The sequence below is a fragment of the Podarcis filfolensis genome, assembly GCF_964270895.1.
Source record: "Podarcis filfolensis genome assembly, chromosome: 8".
Taxonomy (NCBI): Eukaryota; Metazoa; Chordata; class Lepidosauria; order Squamata; family Lacertidae; genus Podarcis; species Podarcis filfolensis.
In genome coordinates, this window is record NC_139611.1 from 26,817,182 (window position 1) to 26,837,208 (window position 20,027).

At 48.3% G+C, this 20,027-nt stretch overlaps 1 protein-coding gene across 2 annotated transcripts in view; it reads right to left on the reverse strand.

Moving 5' to 3' along the window:
* The window catches only part of ESPN (espin), a 110,688-nt gene that overhangs the window by 17,747 nt on the left and 72,914 nt on the right, over positions 1-20,027 (reverse strand). For both annotated transcript variants that reach the window (XM_083628621.1, XM_083628620.1), the window contains exons 8-11: positions 12,561-12,728; positions 10,910-11,102; positions 3,201-3,346; positions 431-709 (exon numbers count right to left, since the gene is read on the reverse strand). In XM_083628621.1, coding sequence (XP_083484747.1) covers positions 431-709; positions 3,201-3,346; positions 10,910-11,102; positions 12,561-12,728 — 786 coding nt within the window. The remainder of the gene's footprint in view (positions 1-430; positions 710-3,200; positions 3,347-10,909; positions 11,103-12,560; positions 12,729-20,027) is intronic.

Here is a 20,027-nt window from a genome sequence, read left to right on the forward strand (position 1 = left end):
GATTAGTGGAGCCTGTAACCGGAAGCGTCTGTAACCTGAGGTACCACTGTACAGAGCTTGGTGGATCAAAATGATCTGACCCAGGAGAAGGCAGTCCCCAGGGGTGGGTGGGGGTGATTCCTCCCAAGAAACCCACTCTGGGCTGGAGAACGGTAGATCAGGAAGGGGAGGAGAATCCAGAAAGAGCTAGTGGACTGAGCAGCCTTCCTCAGCCCGGTGTCCATGCTGTTGGGACTCTCATCAAGCCCCGGACAGTTTAGCCCAATGGTCAGGGGTGAGTTCAGCAGCACTTGAAGGGGGTCTTGAGGCCGTGGGGCCAAGGGTTGATGCTTTCCTCAGAGGGAGCCTCACAGCAAACACAGGTGACAAGACCAGGGCACGCAGCACCACGCCATGCTGACCACCCCCATGCCCCCCCCACGCTTCCTACCTTGCGCCTCTGCTCTTCCTCTTCCTGGATCTTCACCTGCAGCTTACGGACCATCACCTGGCGCTTCCACTCCGGGATGGGTCTCCCCTGCTCATCGTGGGTGGGGATCAGGGCCTCAATGTCCACCTGGCCAGCCGCAGCTGACGAGGAGGGCGACAGCGAGGAGCCGTTGACCACTGGCTCCGGGGAGGCCGCCGGTCTGGGCGCGGGAGGCGCATCCGGGGTGGACGGAGGGGTCGGTGTCCTAGTAGGGGAAGGGGAAGATGCAGGAGCCTCGACCTGGAGTTGGGTGGGGTGAAAAGGAGCCGAGAGTTAGGGACAAGAGTTCGGTTTGCACTTACTTATTTCATAAAACGGATACACCGCTTGTGTGTAAAACAGCGGTCTACCAAAACAAGATAAAACAAGAACATTGTCACAAAGAAAAATGGACAATAGCCCTGTTCTGAAACCCATAAGTGACAAAGCCTATTTGCTGTTGCTAACCACCTCCTAGAACAGCTCACTGGACCAATTTCAAGTAGGGCCAGATCCGTGGGAGGTTGCCCTGTCCTTATGGCCTGTGTGATCCAACACCCATACACCTAATCAGTAGACAGATTCTTTACGACATTGTCACTCAGCGAAGTGAGAGTTTGGCAAAGGATCAATGTCAAGGTCTGTTGTTGCGTCTAGTATCTTGCCAATGCTACCCGTCTGCTCGCTGTTAGACAAGGTCTTCCCATCAAGGGCTGTGATCAAGTGTCGCAGGGGTAACTCCTTGATGTGGAGGGCACAAACCAACTAGATCATCTGACGACCAAGCTTGACCCATGGTACCACCCTCCCAGCCACTGGTTCTGCCCCATTCCCCAGAAACCTCTTCTTGATGTTTTGACAGGATCTCCTTTAGTGCAATTTGGATCCATCGGTTTGGCCTCCCAGCCAAGTCTTTTGTAGAATCATCTCCAATGGCCTGCAGGCCCTTCTTCACGAAACCTACAAGATGATTAGCAATAACTTCAGCTGGTTTGAGCCTTTCTCCGGAGCGAAGTGGTAGATATTCTCTTCCACCCAGTTCACTGCACACAGAATAATGTTGTTCTGTGATGATGCTAGGGAACTACTGATCTGAATTATATGCTTTCTTCTTCTTGTTCTTCATCTTCTTCTTCTAGTTTATATACCGCCCTATACTCGCAGGTCTCAGGGCAGGTCACAGAATAAAATCAGAACATAAAACCACAAAATACATAATCAAAATAAAAACAACAAAAACTCAATACCTCCCTCCCCACAATTTTAAAGGGCATAAAAGTTACGCTTTCAGCATAACTTTAGTTGTAACTTTACAGCCATCAAATAATCAGTTTCACCTTTCTGACAAAGATAATAGGATTCCTGATCCAACAATTTCAAACCTTTTTCTCGGACCTGACTGGCTTTATTGTGATCAAACACGCATTTTGTTGTCTTCTTCAGTGATCAAGCCAGCATCCATAAAGGTGGCAGTGGTGATGGAAGCTGCGGCATGCAGGCCAGCACCATATCTGATGCTCTGCATGGCAACATCATGTATTTCTAATGTATTATACTCTTGTTTTTTTATTAGACGTAGAAGGCGTGCTTGGTTTTCCTAATGTCCATTCATAACGTCCGTAATTTCAATCTTGGGCACTAGCTATTCGTTCTTCATTTTCACCAGCAGAGAAAATCATTTCATTTGACAGTTCTGAAGTATCCTGTTTCCTTCTTCTCTGCTTATATTCTGCAAGGCTTCTTCTCTCATCTTGCCACTTCCACTTATGTTCAGGCATATATATATATATATATATATATATATATATATATATATATATGACTGCAGGCACTTGGCAATCATTTTTAATCATTTCCATGCCATTTTACACACATTTTTTCACACGCACACACACAAATAATCGGACGAGTCAATATTTTTCTGTAGTTATTTACCAAGCAAAACCAAATTATGTCAATTTAACTAAAATATCTTTTGAATTCCCAAGTCATGTTACAACTTCTTTGTCCATCCTCATTTTTGGAATTGGAAGTTGAAAAATTCAACAGGCCCCAATATACCTGTGGTTATGGAGTGCCCATGTGCCTCCTATAAGAAAAAAAAGCATGCCATACATGGGGTGGGGACAGGACACCTACAGCCATTTGAGCTCTTCTCTTTAGATACTTACCGTTTAGGGACATTTTGGCAGGCTTGAGGTATTGTCTCAAGATGGATTTTGGAATGTGCTTTCTGCCCAGAGTGGCTGGGGAAACCCAGCCGGATGTGCAGGGTATAAACAATAAATTATTATTATTATTACTGCTGGGAACAGTTTGCAAGAGTGCAGCCGCGTGGGGCAGAATTCCCTGCAGCTGGAGTGAGGAATCCTCCCTGCCAAAAAAACCAGCCTTGTTTTTGCATTAGTAAAAGCTTAAGGACCCCACTGATAACCCCCATCTGCTGCCCACCCCCACATCCCCTTCGCTTCTTAAACAACAAAGGCAATGCTGTTGAAGTGAGCTCCAGAAGACTCCTCTCTCTCTCTCTCCCTCCCTCTCTCTCTCTCTCTCTCCCTGCACAGACAGACACACACACACACACACACACACACACACAGCAGCCAATCAGCTTCCCTGCTTCTAATTACAAAGAGTTGATCCTGCTCCAAAAGCCTCTTTGGGGCCTCTGCCCTCCCCCCACTCGCACTTCTAAGGAGGATAAGGAGGAACGTGGTTGGCAGACAGGCAGGCAACCCAGTCCGTCACCTACGTTGGTGGCTGTCTGGCCAGAGCCCGAGAAGATGGTGGTGAAGCCCTTGCTCTGGGGTGTAGGTTTCAGACTCTTCCCGGCTTTGATTTCTGCCAGCAGCTCTGCGTTGTCACCGGTCGGGGACATCATGTTGAACGACTTGGTGCCTGAAACAGAGGGTGAAGGGGAGGGTGCGTCAATTTCAGCCCCTCTCACTTTCTCGTTTCTTAAATTCAGTTTGTCCGGATCTGGCCCAATCACCTTCTAAATCCGGCCCATGGATGGTCCGGGAATCAGTGTGTTTTTACATGAGTAGAATGTGTCCTTTTATTTAAAATGCATCTCTGGGTTATTTGTGGGGCATAGGAATTAGTTCATTATTTTTTTTCATAATATAGTCCGGCCCCCCACAAGGTCTGAGGGACAGTGGACTGCCCCCCTGCTGAAAAAGTTTGCTGACCCCTGACCTAGGGCTTACATGAAACCCAAGCCACTTCCATGTGTTGGTTGATCATGACCTTGCTGCTGTTCATACATTTGCAAGGTTTCTGTGCAGCATCTACGCCACAATGCCACCACACAATATTTCCCCATTTAATCCGGATTTACTGTTTCCGAGGAAAATCCGATCAGTAAAACAAACCAATAAACCCCAAAAAGAGTTGATCCAGATTAAACATGGGGGTAGAAAATACAGCGTGGCATTTTGATGAGGCCGTTGTCATGTGGATTCTTCCCCTCCAAACCTGTCTGCAATAAACTGCCCACATCTCCTCCTCTCTGACTTGCTAGTTTTCCATGCGGATGTATTTTTTAAAAAAAACAACAACAGGGGAGCATTCATCCTAGGAACGACAGATCCTTTTAATTTCAGTTCTCTGAGTTTCTCATTCCTCCAACTCAGCTCCTATTTCCACAGCAATTTGCATTATAAAACCAACAACACCCCAAAAACAATTACTGGCATTTTACTGTGGATTTCTTCTAACAAAACCCATTTTTGTATGCAGCTTTGGCTAGCATAGACATCATTGCAAGCCATTTCCCCAGATACGTTGCATTCTTGTATGTATGTTATTTTTCCGAACACATGCATTTTTGCATGTATCACCTGGCCAGATAAATGCATCGCAAAATTCGGTGGAGTGGAAATTTCAGTTTGCATTGGGGTTGAGAAAACGAGGGAATTTCTCCTGCAAACAAACAAAACCTAACCTCTCCCCCACCTATTCATGCATACAGTTCCCCTGCCTGCAGTCTCTGGCAAGGTTTTGAAGATAATGGGGAGGGGGGGCATTTTCTCCAGAAAAAGTACATGGCCAGAAAAAAGATCCTCATCATATTCCACCCCCACATAGTTACTACTACTACTATTATTTATATAAAACACCTGGAGATCTGTGACCTGTTGCCTCACCTAATTGCAACCTCACCCAAGAGACATTTTTCACATTATCTTTGTAAGAAAGAGGATCAATGGTTGGAGCTGGAAGATCAAACAATTCTGCCAATCGAGAGCTCTCTGGGTAATTGCTCAAGCCCATGCCTCCCCCTCCCCCAGTTAGGCTGCCTCGGAGTTAATCATGGTCCACAGCAAGTGAGTTGAGCATTTCCAGTCACTGGCAGGAGAATTTGGCGTCTTCATTTGTGTGACATCGCTCACCAGACAGAGCTCTACTGCTTCCACCCGGCTTCTTAAGGAGCTCTACCAGGAGCTCTGCAAATGATCCCCCCCCCAAAAAAAAACCCCTGGAGTCAAGAGGACCACACCTATGCTCTGTGTATTTGAAGGAACCGCCTTGGAACATAAAAAATATGCAATGCGGGGGCGATGATGTCCTTAAGAGCCCCGGCGAGCCTGGGACACACATGGTAATCCCATCTCGGTGGAAGCTGGAAACATTCAAAGCAACGGCAAGCTAATCACTACACCATGTTCAAAGCCAGTGGGGGAAAAGTTGAGTGGGCAGAGGTGTCCCACGACATCACCACAAAAAGCCAGCTTTGCTGTCGTTCGGGGAAGAACCGAAACATGCCGACACCTCCAACCAGTTCCACGGCATCCCAAACCGAGACGACTCACATGGAAAAGGAAGCCCACAGACTGAAGCGTGCAGGATGCAAACAGGGTGCCCGACACTTCAAAGACAGGTAGACTTGTGCAGTTGGAAAGGGTGCCAAGGGTCATCTAGTCCAACCCCCCTTCAAGTGCAGGAATCGCAGCTAAGGAATCCCTGGCAAATGGCCACCCAGCCTCTGCTTGAAAACCTCCAACCACCTTCCGAGGGAGCCCCTTCCACTGTCCAACAGCTCTCACCATCAGGGAGTTCTTCCTAACATTTAGGCAGAATATCCTCTTGATTGGGTCCTCCCAGCAGACCACGCACCCCTCCTCTGAAGCCCGCAATGGCGCCTCACCTTTTCCTGATGCGACCCATCCAGCGTTCAGGTGCAAGGAATCAGACAGGTAGAGGTTAAGAAGGGATAAAGGAGGCCAGGGGAAGGCCAGGGCTGCGTTAGCCAGGTGCCAGCCCCTCCCATCTTCCCAGGGGGACCCAGAATAGCACTGATCTGGGCTAATGAAAATCCCATTTTGGGAGCTATTTAGTCCCGTTGGGTTGCATCGCCTCCTCACCTGGCTAGTTCTGATTCTGGAGCACAGGACTAGATGCTTGCTCCAGCTGTCGCCTGACCTCACACACCTGGCACCAACCACAGAGGAGCAGGAAATTGAACCACTAACATTGCCCTGGGTGCTCTGACCCACTTAGGGGGCGGGGAGGCGGTTGCCAAAGCTGGTCTGCTGCAAGGAGGATACTTGCCCTGTTTGGTGTGCGTCAGCATAGCACGCAGGGCGCAGCCCCAGCGCTCCTGAGCAGACGGCGCGGCAAGACAAGACCCAGGCTCCTCGCGCCACCATCTGTCTTCCTGCGCCATGCGGCTCCGTCGCTCCTAATTCCCTAGCAAGGGCCCATGGTACCACCAGAAAAGGGCGGAAGGAAAGGCTGCGGCGTCAGCCTCCCTCCTCCAGGCAGGAGGAATGAATGGACGGGGTCTTGGGAGCGCCTTTCCCCTCGGGGAGCAAAGACAAAAAGCCTGCTGGCATTAATGGCCCACTTTGAGAAAACGACATGCTATTAAGAGCCGGCTTGAGACCCCAAATCCTCCTGGATTCAGGGCTAATAAGCGCCATGTGTTGAGCGGCTGCCAAATTGGAAGCGCTAATAAGCCCCTGGGGGCCCCTGATAGATGTCCACGTGGCTCGGCTAATGCGGAGCATATGAGCACAAACAAAAGGAGCCCTGTGTGCCTCCTCCAGCAGAGGGGCGGCGGGCACAGGACAATTGGGGTTGGGGAGGGGTGAACTAGTAAGAGAGACTGCAGAGGGGACAAGGCATTCCCAGGAGAATAAGCACTGCTCTGATCCACAGCGAGCTTCTGCCCTCGGCTCTGGTGGAAACGTAGCCCCTGAGTTTTGGGGCTGAGGTCTGGGGACTCGCAGCCCATGGGCCCCCAGGTAGTGGCAGCAGGTGAGGGCAGCAGGTGAAAAGGCCCAGTATCGTGCAAATAATGGGGACCACTGCGGCTGACGCTGGTTGCCACAGCACCCTTTCCTCCTTCTTATCTCATCATCAACCTTTATTACAGTCCAGAGACCCAACAAATCGTTACAAAGCAATACACAATTCATACAGCCTACCTCCAGGTTAAACAAGCATTTTGTTCACAATATAGGGATCACTGGTTCTTGCAACCACCCATAAAAACTTTGCCACTGCTAATGTTCTAGCGTTTGTCTGGTCTTCCAATAGGAACCTGACATAGTGAGCCTCTGATTTTCCCGAGAAAGGTAGCAGCAAGGGTAATATCAGATCAGCCCTGGCTTGCTCATATTTTGCACAGTGCAACAAAATATGTTTTATGGAATCGATGTCTTGAGCACATGAGCAAAGTCTGTCCTGGTAGGGAACTCCTCTCAACCTGCCATCCAACACTGCAGAAGGAAAGACGCTTAGTCTGGCTTTGGTGAAAAGCCTTCGATGGTTTGGTACTGTCAGGTTTTTAATGTAAGATGTTAACTTCTTATCTTTGAATACTTTATAGCCAGGGGACATGCATATAGTTGGCTATCCAATGTCTCTTAAAAAATTTCTAAGGGAGGGCAGGATGTGTCTATTTCAGCCCCTCTCTTTTTTCTCATTTCTAAAGTTCAGTTCATCCCATTTCCACATAAGCTTTTTTTAAATGGACTGCAGGATTGTGGAATTGGAAGGGAAACCCAAGGATCATCTAGTCCAACCACATTCAATGAAGGAATCACCCCTAACAGGTGGTCATCCAACCTCTGCTTAAAAACCTCCAACAAAGGAGAACTGACCCCCTTCCAAGGGAGTCTGTTCCACGGTCAAGCAGCTCTTACCACCAGAAAGTTCTTCCTAATATTTAGCTGGCGTCTCCTTCCTTGTCAATCAAAGCCATGGTCTGGGTCCTCCCCTCTGGAGCAGCAGATGGCAAGCTTGCTCCACCTTCTCTGTGACAGCCCATCAGATATTTGAAGACAGCTCTCACATCAATAGTGACTTATCATATCCTTGCATCACGGAAAGCCACCGTGACTTTTTCCCTGCACCGGGATTTTGCAAGGAGCACGCGGTCAGAAATTTCCCAAAACGTATTTAAATAGCATGAGGCTGTGCAGATTCTGGGAGGCACACTGAGGCAAAACAAAAACTGCAGTTGCTTTGGGGAGACAAAGTAATCGGGCTTGGCCATTTCTGCAGAGGAAGAAAACGAGCAATTGTCTCTGAGGCGCGATCCGTTACTCCGAGGACTGTGCTTCTGTGTGAAGCCTCTGGGGATCAACAGCGTTTACCGAGAGACTTGTATGATGTTTGTAGCATGGTTTGAAATGCAAACCAGCTTCCTCCCTGTTTCATAGCTGTTCTGGGTGCTGAGCAAAGCATTCTGGGAATAGTGGTCCTAGGCTCCCATAGCAACAACAATTCCCAGTACCCTTCCCGCCCACACTTGGTCTTTGGAGGAAAGGCCACAGTTTGGTGGTAGAGCATCTCTATATCCTGACTGATTGAAGCCGAGAGAAGGCAACCATTTGCCTTGAGGAAGTTGCCTGTCGCATCTCTGGGTGAGTCAGGGAAGCAGAAGCATATGAGTTTCCTAGAGGCATTTGGCAGGCTGCTGTAGGGAATGGCTCAGCCTGATGGAGCAACATAGTCTTTTAGAAACAAGCTTCCGTGTGTGTTTCTCAGTCAGGATATAGAGACAGAGATTCGGTGTGTACGTCCGTAAACTGAGGCTCTAACGCCCTTATTGCCATTTGCATCCCACAATCCGGATGCATTGCCAGACTCAATTTGTACTAAATAATGTAGGCTTGGCATGGGGTGTGGTGACAGGTAAGCACCCAACACAAAAGCCTGAGGATTAAGCCTCCATCAATATTTTAAGGAGCTAAAGCCTTTGCTAAGGGAGGCAACTGCAGATGTATTTAAAAGCAGAGAGTGGGAGGGAGAACGTTTCTGAACTACAAGATAGCGCATGGGTTTTGCACCAGTTCAGCCCTCATGACTTCCCCCAAGGAATCCTGGGAATTGTAGTTTTGCAAGAGTGCTGACAATCTAGTTCAATAGCCAGTTCTTTCCCCTCTTGGAAGAGGTGAATAGCTCTTTCCATTTAAGTTTACAACTGGCCATTTCCAAGGGAAAGCAACCACTTTCTCAGGGGCCCATACTTCCTCAAGAAATTTTGGTTTTACTAAAAAAAAAAAGGCTCCCATTTGCTCCCAAAATGTCCAAATATAAGACACTGAGCCTGAGTTCTTCATCAGCATAACATGGGATTCCCAAAATCCTGTCAAATAGTATGCCTCGAGACTTGCAAGGGGGACAGAGGGAAAAGGGTGCCTCTGAGCAAGTTTAGAGAACCGCCCACATGGTGAAGTCCATGGAAATTATTAAAATAATACACCTATACAAGTTACTATCCTTCCTTCCTACAGTATACCTGCACCAGCCATACTCTGATTACCCTCTTTAGGGGGGGAAATCCCTGTCTGTCTGTCTTCCTTAGAGTAGTAATTTCCCCTGACCTAAAAGGGTGTTTCGAGAATTATTGTGAGAATGTAATTGATATAAATGCTCAAAATTATGATAGTCACTGTTTCTTCACCATCTGGGACACTTCCTTATACATGTGTATAAGATGTCTTATGGACATCTCACTACTCAGATATTAACCGCTTGTAGTAAGATTGCGAGATCCACCCTCCAATAAGTTGGGAAGCCTACAGCCTGCCCAAAATATGTATGGCAAGGGGCACAATTCTGCAGAAGCGCAGGAAAACAACAACCCCTTAGCATTCAAATTCATTTTTTAAAAAACGTTAAACACCTTCTTGCCAAGTTTCTAGTCCCTTGGGTTGTGGAGCTGTATTCGGAAGTATGTGGGGAACTTCGGAAACCTCAGAATCCAGAGGCAAGCAGCTGAATAAGGTTCCTTGGGGTCGCAGATACAGAATCAGGGCCCTGGGAGCCTCTTAACCACACCCCATGGCAGGAAAACAATTGTCTAATTTTATGCAAAATTAGACAAATTTCGTAGGCTAAGTATGGGTCCCCAGAATTTTTTCAACTGTAGTCTGGCATGCACACAGTGAGTGTGACTAGTCCTCAAGAAAGCTCAACCCCACACAAATTAGGGCTCTGAAGCAAGGAAGCTACACAACACAAGCGTATTAAATAGGTACAGTCAGAGATATGGCAAAAAGGCTCACTGGACTTACTCTTCATGGCTTACAAGTGGAGAAATCCTTCCTGGGAAAAGCAGCCATTGCTCATGGAACAGGCTGGTGCAAAGCTCTGGGGTGGGGTGGGGGGTGGGGACGGCCAACACAGCAGGTCCTTGGGGGTGGGAGCCAGAAATCTGTCACCCGGGGCAAGTGAGAGGAAAAGGCAGGGCTAAGTCGAAGGGGTGGAGTTTGGATAAAGGTACGTCGAGATAACCGCTTCCTTCTGCCTCCTCCGACCAAAAAAATAATAATCTACCTGCAGCCCCCAAAGGAGATTCATGGCTATATATTTTTTGCCTCAACACCCTCTGTTGTCCGACAGTTCCAGGTCTTCTTGGAATTTTAGACAAGAACACGAAACATCCGAGTCATGCTGACATTTTTAAAGCTACAATTTGCTTCCATTTGACAGTTTGGTGTAGAATCTGGTGGACTTTGAGACTGCAGGGAGAGGACAGGGAAAGCGGGGAAGCTGTAAAACACACACTAGCCTGTGACCCACAGTCACCATGAAGCAGAAGCAGTGGAACTCTGAGCTCTGGGTGTTCCCAAGCCTGTTTGGACCCATAAAAACATTGGGGATTATTATTATTATTTTAAATGGTCAAGCAGGGCTTTTGACCTGCTGGACTTTGTTCTTGTTGATCAACTACTCTGATTCACGCTTCTATCTCCTGCGTCCCAATTTGGCTTTAAATTATTATTTTTAAAAATAATTTGTTCTCGTGGCTGTCACATGGATCTTTGGTTTCCCACACTGTCCAACCAGGTGTTTCTGGGAAGCTCAGAAACAGGGCAATACCCACCTCCCACTTTTGCTCCTTGGCAATTTTGGTTCAGAGGCAAACATGGAAGCTTCACATAGCTATCACAGCCAATAGGGGCTGATACGCCTGTCAGACGGGAAAGTCGCTGTCTGACTTACTTCCAGTGGAGGAAGATGATCGCCGCTGGCTGGTGGATGGAGGGTGGTTCTCTGTTGGCAATGGAGGGGGTGGCGGTGGGGGGCAGACGCCCTCGGGGAGGGGTGGGGGAGGAGGAGGGGGAGGCATCTCCCCGGAAGGCTTGTTCTCTGCTGGGCTCCCGTTTTGCACGTTGTCGTTGGACAGAAGGGAAGCCTGAGAAGGAAATTGACAACAATAGCAGCGGCGGCAACAGAAGTATGGGAAGGGGGAATGAGAGACAGATAAAATCAGTGCCCTCACCAAGAACAGCTGCAACTACTAGCTACAACGACTGTGCTCTGCCTCCAGAGCTTCTGAATACCAGTTTTGGGAAGCCATAGGAGGGGAAAGGGCTCTTGTGCTCTGGTCCTGCCATAGTGGGCACCTGGTTGGCCACTGTGAGAACAGGGTGCTGGAGTGGATGGGCCATTGGCCTGATCCAACAGGGGTCTTCTTAGGTTTTATGACTCAACCCCCACTCAGAGGATGGCCCTCCTTGGGGAGGATCAAAGCCTGGATTTCAACAGAGAAGCCAGCACCTACTGGCTAGTATGTGTGACCTCACCAACCCACCTTTGTCAACTTCCACAGAAGTAGGGCAGACAAGCTGGCACAGAGATATGCAGCTCAAGTCCCACCTTGACCCACCTGCAGCCAAGATGCAGGTGGATACATCATTTGAGAGCAGTGGAGGTGACTTCCCCGCAAATACAGGCGTCTTCTTCCAGAGAGGGGCAGTGAGGTGGGGTAGAAAGCAGAAAATAGCCACTGTGGTCAAAAAGGAGGCAGGTGTCTGCCAGAGACAGCTGGGGAGGAGGGCAGCTGGTCTTTTGCTCTGCCTGCTTACTGTTTCTTGGTCCACCTCACCAGCTGCTGCACCATGAAAGGGGGAGAGGCTGATTTTGCATGTTTGCAGCCCATCAGGGAGAAGTCAGCACCTACTGGCTAGCATGTGTGACTTCACCAACACACCTTGGTCTTGAAGCAATCGCGGGAACAGTTTTGCAACTATGCTAGAAAATAACTGCGAATTTGGGGGAGCTGGTTGTATATGCATTTAAGTGTGTTTAAAAAAATGTTTTTGAAAGTGGATGAACTATCTGAAGCAACAGAGGAGGGGCCAGGCAGATTGGACCTAGTGTTTGAGTCATGGTTTGTCGCATAAACCTACTGTGATCAGACCGACAGCGTGGTGTAGTGGTTAGTGTGTTGGACCTAGTCCTGGGAGAGACCAGGGTTCAAATCCTCATTTGGACATGAAGTTCACTGGAAGTGACCTTGGGGGCCTTGCACTGCCTCTTAGCCTCACCTACATCACAGGGTTGTTGTGGGGATTAAACAAGGAGAGAAAGAGAGAACCATGTATGCCGCTTACAGCTCCTTAGAGAGAAAGGTGGGCTATAAATGCAAGCAATATATAAACCATTTTTAAGAAGGCTGTGTCTGTTTTCAGTCTGGGGCAACCCACTGTCTCTACCTCTGACTGTTGTCGGAAGGCCTATGCTCTGCAAAGAGCCTTGACAAGGACCACACACTCTCCGCCTGTCCCCGACCAGCAATTGGCTGTTACTCAGAATGGCTAGAGAGGAACAGCAGCTGGCCAGAAGGAAGCAGTATTCCCTAGTGGCTCACCTCCTCACTGTGTGCCATCCTGCGGTTGTTCCCGGTTTGCTCTCCCACGCTACCACCACTGCCCAGGTGCTTGTAGTAATCCCCGGTGCTGGGCTGCTTGTTGAAGTTCCTTGATTTTCTGCTAGAGTCGACACGCCGCAGTTCTGGGCTGCTCTCAAGCGAGGTGAGCTGGAAAACCAAGATGCCGGATCTCTTTTATTACAGCAAAAAGCATGAGGACAGATCCCCACAGACCTGCATGTTGCAGAGAAGGCGCCCGCACCACTCAGAGCCCAGAGTCTCATTTGAAAGGATGTGAAGAGGTAGATCATTAGACCCATTTTGTAGACAAGCATACTGAGCCCCAAACTAGTTGACACACTCAGTTCCCAAGATCCTTTGAGAGAACCATGAGACGTTAATTAGTTAGAACACCCTGGCCAGTTGAGTTGCCCTGGATTGCTTTGGCTTCTGCCTAAACAACACAGATAGCCTGCTACTATATAGGACCATCGGCATGTAGGGTTGCCTGACCATGAGAAGGGACCTGAAGTCTCCAGGTTTGCCTAGCCCTCTCCTGGTGACAGGTGAGGGCTTGAATCTCCAGGTGGATATCTATCTATCTATCTATCTATCTATCTATCTATCTATCTATCTATCTATCATCTATCTATCTATCATCTATCTATCTATCTATCTATCTATCTATCAATCATCTATCTATCTGTCTATCTATCTATCTGGGACGCGGGTGGCGCTGTGGGTAAAACCTCAGCGCCTAGGACTTGCCGATCGTATGGTCGGCGGTTCGAATCCGCGCGGCGGGGTGCGCTCCCGTCGCTCGGTCCCAGCGCCTGCCAACCTAGCAGTTCAAAAGCACCCTTAAGTGCAAGTAGATAAATAGGTACCGCTTTATAGTGGGAAGGTAAACGGCGTTTCCGTGTGCGGCACTGGTGCTGGCTCGCCAGAGCAGCTTCGTCACGCTGGCCACGTGACCCGGAAGTGTCTCCGGACAGCGCTGGCCCCTGGCCTCTTAAGTGAGATGGGCGCACAACCCTAGAGTCAGACACGACTGGCCCGTATGGGCAGGGGTACCTCTACCTCTATCTATCTATCTATCTATCTATCTATCTATCTATCTATCTATCATCTATCTATCTATCTATCTATCATCTATCTATCTATCTATCATCTATCTATCTATCTATCTATCTATCATCTATATCTATCTATCATCTATCATCTATCTATCTATCTATCTATCTATCATCATCATCTGTCTGTCTATCTATCTAATCTTTCTATCTGGAACACCTGCAACTTGCAGGCTTCATCCTAGCACGAGCCAGCTGCAAATTAGAGCATACAGTCTCTGCAGAGTCTGCTCTCTTCCCCTCTCCCAATTAACCTCCGTCTCCAGGGCTCTGTGGTGGAAGGGAGTGCAGAAAAAGAAAAAGACCAGGGTTGGACTCAAGAGGAGGAGAGGACTATGAATATGTGTGTGCCCACCTGTCAATCACCTGGTGTCACCATGACAAATAGGTGATTCAATTTCAAAGGGGGGGAGAGGAAATTGTGAGCAGGCTCCATGAGTACTCCCGATTCTCCCTTCCTTCCTTTGCAGGTGCAGTGTGATATCACGCCCATCTCTTTGATTAAGAACTATTGTCTTAGTCTTTTTCCTTTTCTCCTCCCCCCTCCCAATCAACTTTCCTTTGTGTGATGTCTTTCAGATACTAAGCCTGAGGGTAGTTAGGGACTGCCTAACTCTAACAACAGCTGTCTATTACCATAGCAAGAATTACTTGTCTCACCCCCACTTTTTTTAAAGCAGTGATAAAACTGACAAGGCTGTCGTAATCTCTGCAGCAAATAAAAATAAAAAATCTGGTGAAATGGATAAGCTGTGTCAGTTTTACTGAGCAGAAGAGAACCTTTGCCACTTTCACTATGGTTTCCGCCTTCCTCTTCCTCTTCTAAATGATTGGCAGTGAGGAACAGAACTTCACTGAATTCATTTGCCACTCCAGTAGAGCACTAGCGCAAAGAATCCCTGACAGATGGCCATCCAAACTCTGTTTAAAACTGTCCAATGAAGGCCACCAACTTTAGAGGGAGTCTGTTCCACTGTCAAACAGCTTTTACCATCTGAAAGCATTTCCTAATATTTAGTCGGACTCTCCCTTCTTGAAGGGATGCAGGTGGCGCTGTGGGTTAAACCACAGAGCCTAGGACTTGCCGATCAGAAGGTCGGCAGTTCAAATCCCCGTGACGGGGTGAGCTCCCGTTGCTCGGTCCCTGCTCCTGCCAACCTAGCAGTTCGAAAGCACGTCAAAGTGCAAGTAGATAAATAGGTACCACTCCGGCGGGAAGGTAAACGGCGTTTCCGTGTGCTGCTCTGGTTCGCCAGAAGCGGCTTAGTCATGCTGGCCACATGACCTGGAAGCTGTACACCGGCTCCCTCGGCCAATAAAGCGAGATGAGCGCCGCAACCCCAGAGTCGGTCACAACTGGACCTAATGATCAGGGGTCCCTTTACCTTTACCTTCCTTCTTGTAATTTGAATCCCTTGGTTCGGGTCCTGCCCAGAGGAGAAGTAGAAAACAAGCTTGCTCCGTCATACCAATTTTTGGGGGGCTTCCTCCCAAGAAGTCTGGGCACTGTCCTTTGTTAAGGGTGCTGGGAGTTATTAGAATCCTGGGAGCTACAATTCCCAGAGTGACTTAACAATCATCCATCATTGTGCATATTAATTGAAACAAAGCATGTTTTCTATCTTACTCGTAATCTTGTACTCAAAACAAACATGAAAAGTCAGTTGATCATTATGGTGTTGGATGCCTGCAGCCCATAGAAGGAATGATGCGCTCGCCACAATATATTGAGGTTCTATGAAAGAGAGTTATTCCAGAGCTGGAAAAGAGGTATCCTGATGGTACAGGGATATTGCAGCAGGACCTAGCCCCCTGTCACACATTGAAAGTGGTGAAGAAATTCATGACAGAGCAGCAAATACAGGTACTTGATTAGCCAGGGAATTCCCCGGACGTAAATCCCATTGAGAATTTGTGGGCTATATGCAAAAGTCGCCCTCATGCTGTAGACTGTACAACTATGGAGAAGCTCATTCAGGTGTGAATTCAAGTGTGGTCCAGGGATCCGAAAATCAACAGTGACTGTTTGAAACTAGTAGACTCCATGCCAAACCATGTTCAAATGCTGCTTAAAAATAGCAGAGGTCACATCCGTTACTAATGTGAGTTTTGTACATGTATATGTGAGTTTTGTACAATAAACTACTAAATTCATTGTTTCAATTAATTTGCACAAGGGTGTAGAATCATAGAACTGTGGAGTTGGAAGGGAGCCCCCAAGAGTCATCTAGTCCAACCCCTTGCAATGCAGGCATCACAACTAAAGAATCTCTGACAGATGGGACATCCAACCTCTGCTTAAAAACCTCCCAAGAAGGAGAGTCCTGCACCTTTGGAGGAAGAGACGAGCTATTCAAAAGCACTCGGGAGATATCTCCTGTGACTTTTCTGTATGGCAAAAGTGTGGACAGTGGAGTTTTGGGGACCAGGGTGCATGGGGGATGCCCATCTGCACCACATTTCTTGATCTGATGGTTCCCGATTACCAAAACATATCGGGGTGCCCCCTGCACGTAAAGTAAGAAAACAAGGCAGGCAGGCCACAGAAACCTTCCTCTCTCGCCCTTTGCCCCGTGTATTTATTTATTTATTGAAGTATTTAGATACACCACCCTCTCGTCAAATATCAGGGCGATGTACGGTGATATAGAACAATGCTCCCAAAGCCAGAGTCGCTCTCCTTTTGGTGTGGTCTCTCTACCGGTAGAAATTGTATAGCCAGCAGAAACACAGCAGCTGAAGTTCTCCCCAGGCCTAGGAAGCACCTCATTTGCTGAATTTCTGCTTGCAACATGGGAGTTTAAAGGCGCAGAGGTCCTATTAAAAAAGCAAACCTGTCAGAATGAGCACCACTAGATTGGTCCAAAGATCTAGCAAAGATCTTCTTTGGGGAAGGCTGGCCTTCCCCAGCCTGGTGGTCTCCAGATGTTTTGGGACTACAGCTCGCTCCAGCCCCAACCAGCATGTCCACATGATAACAACTACTAGCCAAAATGGCTATGCTCTGCCCTCCACAGTCAGAGGCAGCAAGGCTTCTGAATATCAGTTGCTGGAAACCACAGGAGGGGGAAATGCTTGAGACTTGCTTGTGGGCTTCTGTGGGAACCAAACTGGTCCCCTTTTGGCCTGATCCAGCAGGCTAGTACCAAACATCGGGTGTGTGGGGGGGCTGATCAATTTCATCCAGATCAGTGTTTCCCAAACTTGGGCCTCCAGCTGTTTTTAGACTACAGTTACCATCATCCTTGACCACTGGTCCTGCAAGCTAGGGATCATGGGAGTTGTAGTCCAGTAACAGCTGGGGACCAAAGTTTGGGAAACACTGATCCAGATGATCCAGATCTACAAAGTGCAAAATCAGGGCAGGAAGACAACAGCCTTATTGGTTTGTTTCAGTTCTTTAAAATGTCTACCTTCTTCCCTTCATCGCAACGGTTTCAGGGTAGGGTACAATAAAAGTTCACTTGAAACGCAATAGCGACACAATCAACAGAGCGGCTGAAATTCAGTAAATGTGATCAACAGTAGAGGGAAGACTTATATCTGTCCGAGCTGGCAATTAATAACCCACAAATGGCTGATCATCCCTCGCATTCAGAGACACAAACGCCTCTGGAAACTTGATTCAAGAGGATTTATATCCTACTAGCATACAAGTCTCAAGGAAAGCCTTTAAAGGGCAATATAAACAAACCACAAAGGAAAACGCCCCATCTAAAATCAGCACAGGACACAAACGTGAAAACATGCCAACTTGCCAGAAGAGGCATCTTGTTGGCCACTATGAGAACAGGCTGCTGTGCTAGATGGGCTCCCTTTGATCCAGCCGTGGGGCTCTTCTGAGGTTCTTAATTGCAAGGAGGATATCCATACAAAAGTGCACAATAGATTGCAATTGAAAGGCTGCATTCTTAGCTATCACCCTGACTAGCTGCCAATACGCATTTCCTTTATTTTTTAATGTGCATTTTCCTGTTGTTAGCTATCCATTTATCTCACCCATGAGAAGGCAAACTAAGGCCCGGGGGGGGGGGCGCGGATCTGGCCCAATCACCTTCTAGATCTGGCCCGTGGATGGTCCGGGAATCAGCGTGTTTTTACATGAGTAGAATGTGTCCTTTTATTTAAAATGTATCTCTGGGTCATTTGTGGGGCCTGCCTGTTGTTTTTACATGAGTAGAATGTGTGCTTTTATTTAAAATGCATCTCTGGGTTATATGTGGGGCACAGGAATTCGTTCATTCCCCCCCCCAAAAAAAATATAGTCCGGCCCCCCACAAGGTCTGAGGGACAGTGGACTGGACCCCTGCTGAAAAAGTTTGCTGACCCCCGATCTAATCCTTTATATTGGGATGGGGAGTCTGTATTCCAGCTAGCATAAGGTTACCAGATGTCCCTGTTTCCTGGGGACAGTCCCCGGATTTACACATCAGTCCCCATACAAAATCCATTGAAGTTGATAAGTGTCCCTGGATTCATTGGGGGGGGGGGGAAATCTGGTAACCTTAAGCTAGCAGCATCCCTGGCCATTGGCTATGCCAGCCAGGCCTGAAGGGGATTGAATCCAACAGTATCTGGAAGTCCATAGATAAGAACATTAAGTAGAGCTTGCTGGACCAGGCCAGTGGCTCATCTATTCCAGCATCCTGTCTTCGCAGTGATGCCTCAATGGGAAACCGCAAGCAAGACCAGGGAACAAGAGCCCACTCCTCCCCACAATGCTTTCCAGCAACTGGTATTCAAAAGCATTGTTGCCTCGGATGGTCAGCCATTGCAGCTAGCAGCCATCAATAGCCTTATCACCTACGAATTTGCTCAATCCTTTTTTTTAAAGGCCTCCAAGCTCCCCTTGTCCCAGATTTAAACAAATGCAAGAGCAGCCCTGCTGGATCGGGCGAGAGGTCCAGCAGCCAGTTTTCTGCAGAGGCTGACTAGATGCCTCTAGGAAGCCCGCAAGCTGCAGGGCACAAGCACAAATGGTGTGCGAGAGAACACCCTCGGAAATGGTCTGTTGGGTAGCTGCCTGTTATCCCCATTTGCATTTGCAGGTGGGTTGGACAAGATGACCTTCAGGGTCCCTTCTAATTCTACGATTCTATGATTCGTTTGCCCCTCCCAGCAACAGACTGCCTCTGCCATGTTCCATGGCAGGGCCAGGAGGGGCAAGGAGAAGTAACCACCACCCTCCCCCTCTGGAGCCAAGGGCAAACTCCACTCATCGTTATCATGGAGCAAAGCTTTGACTTCCCCGTCAACTTTGGAGTTTGCTCCCTCTGCACAACACAGAGCCCTTTTGCTTTCCTGCCAATATCGGACGCCGCTCTTTCTTGACCCTGCTTCTTTTATTACAGGCTTAGGGCAGCCTGCGTGGTTCCTCTCCCTCCCGCCCCCTTATTATCCTCCCCACGACCCCGTGACAAAGCTCAGCAGCTTGCATTTCAGGAACAAACTGAAAAGAGGGAAGTGGATGAATTTCCTTCTTTTGCACAACCAGCCAAGCACTAAAAAGCTTTCCCTGGTTCCGTATGCGGGCAACCCAGCTCAAGGCTGAACCGAGGGAAGGGACTTGCTAATATTCCTCTCCAAAGGAGACCAGCCGCCTGCCAACAGCCCTATCTCCTGTCTTTTTTCTCCTAAAGATTTCTGAACTGAATTGAACCAGCTCTCCGAGCATTCCTCTAAGCCTGCATACGCATTACCGGCTTGAAAGGCAGATCTGTTGCTCTCCCCCTGGCCCAATTCAGATCCAAACCCCGTTGTTGGAAAGCGCATGATCAAAACCAAGTATATCAGAAGAAACAACAACAAGATGGGCTAATGCTGTGTATGTGCAGGGCATAGTTAAACTATGGAACTCACTGCCACAGGAGGCGGCGATGGCCGGCAGCTTTAAAAGAGGATTGGAGAAATGGCTCGTAGCCGTCAAAGGCAGTAATGCTTCTGAATAGCAGTTGGTGGAAGCCGCAGGAGGGGAGAGTGCTCCTGTGAGCGGGTCCTGCCTGCTGGTTTCCCAGGGGCATCTGGTTGGCCGCTGTGAGAACAGGAGGCTGGACTGGATGTTCTTATATACAGTATATTTATTACTTTCCAAACCAGAGCTGGGAACACGCTGGGCGCAGCGTAAACAGGAGGCCTTAAATGCACCAACAAACTGGCTTGGGGTAAAGGCGGCTTCCTATGTCTGCATGACCTTGGGCCAGTCACTGTCTCTTTCGGTCTAACCTACCTCAAAGGGTTGTTGTGGGGATTAACCGAGGAGCAGGAGAACTTGTGGGTCTTGGAGGAAAAGGCAGGATATAAAAGGGCAATCAATCCATAACTAAAACAAATAATG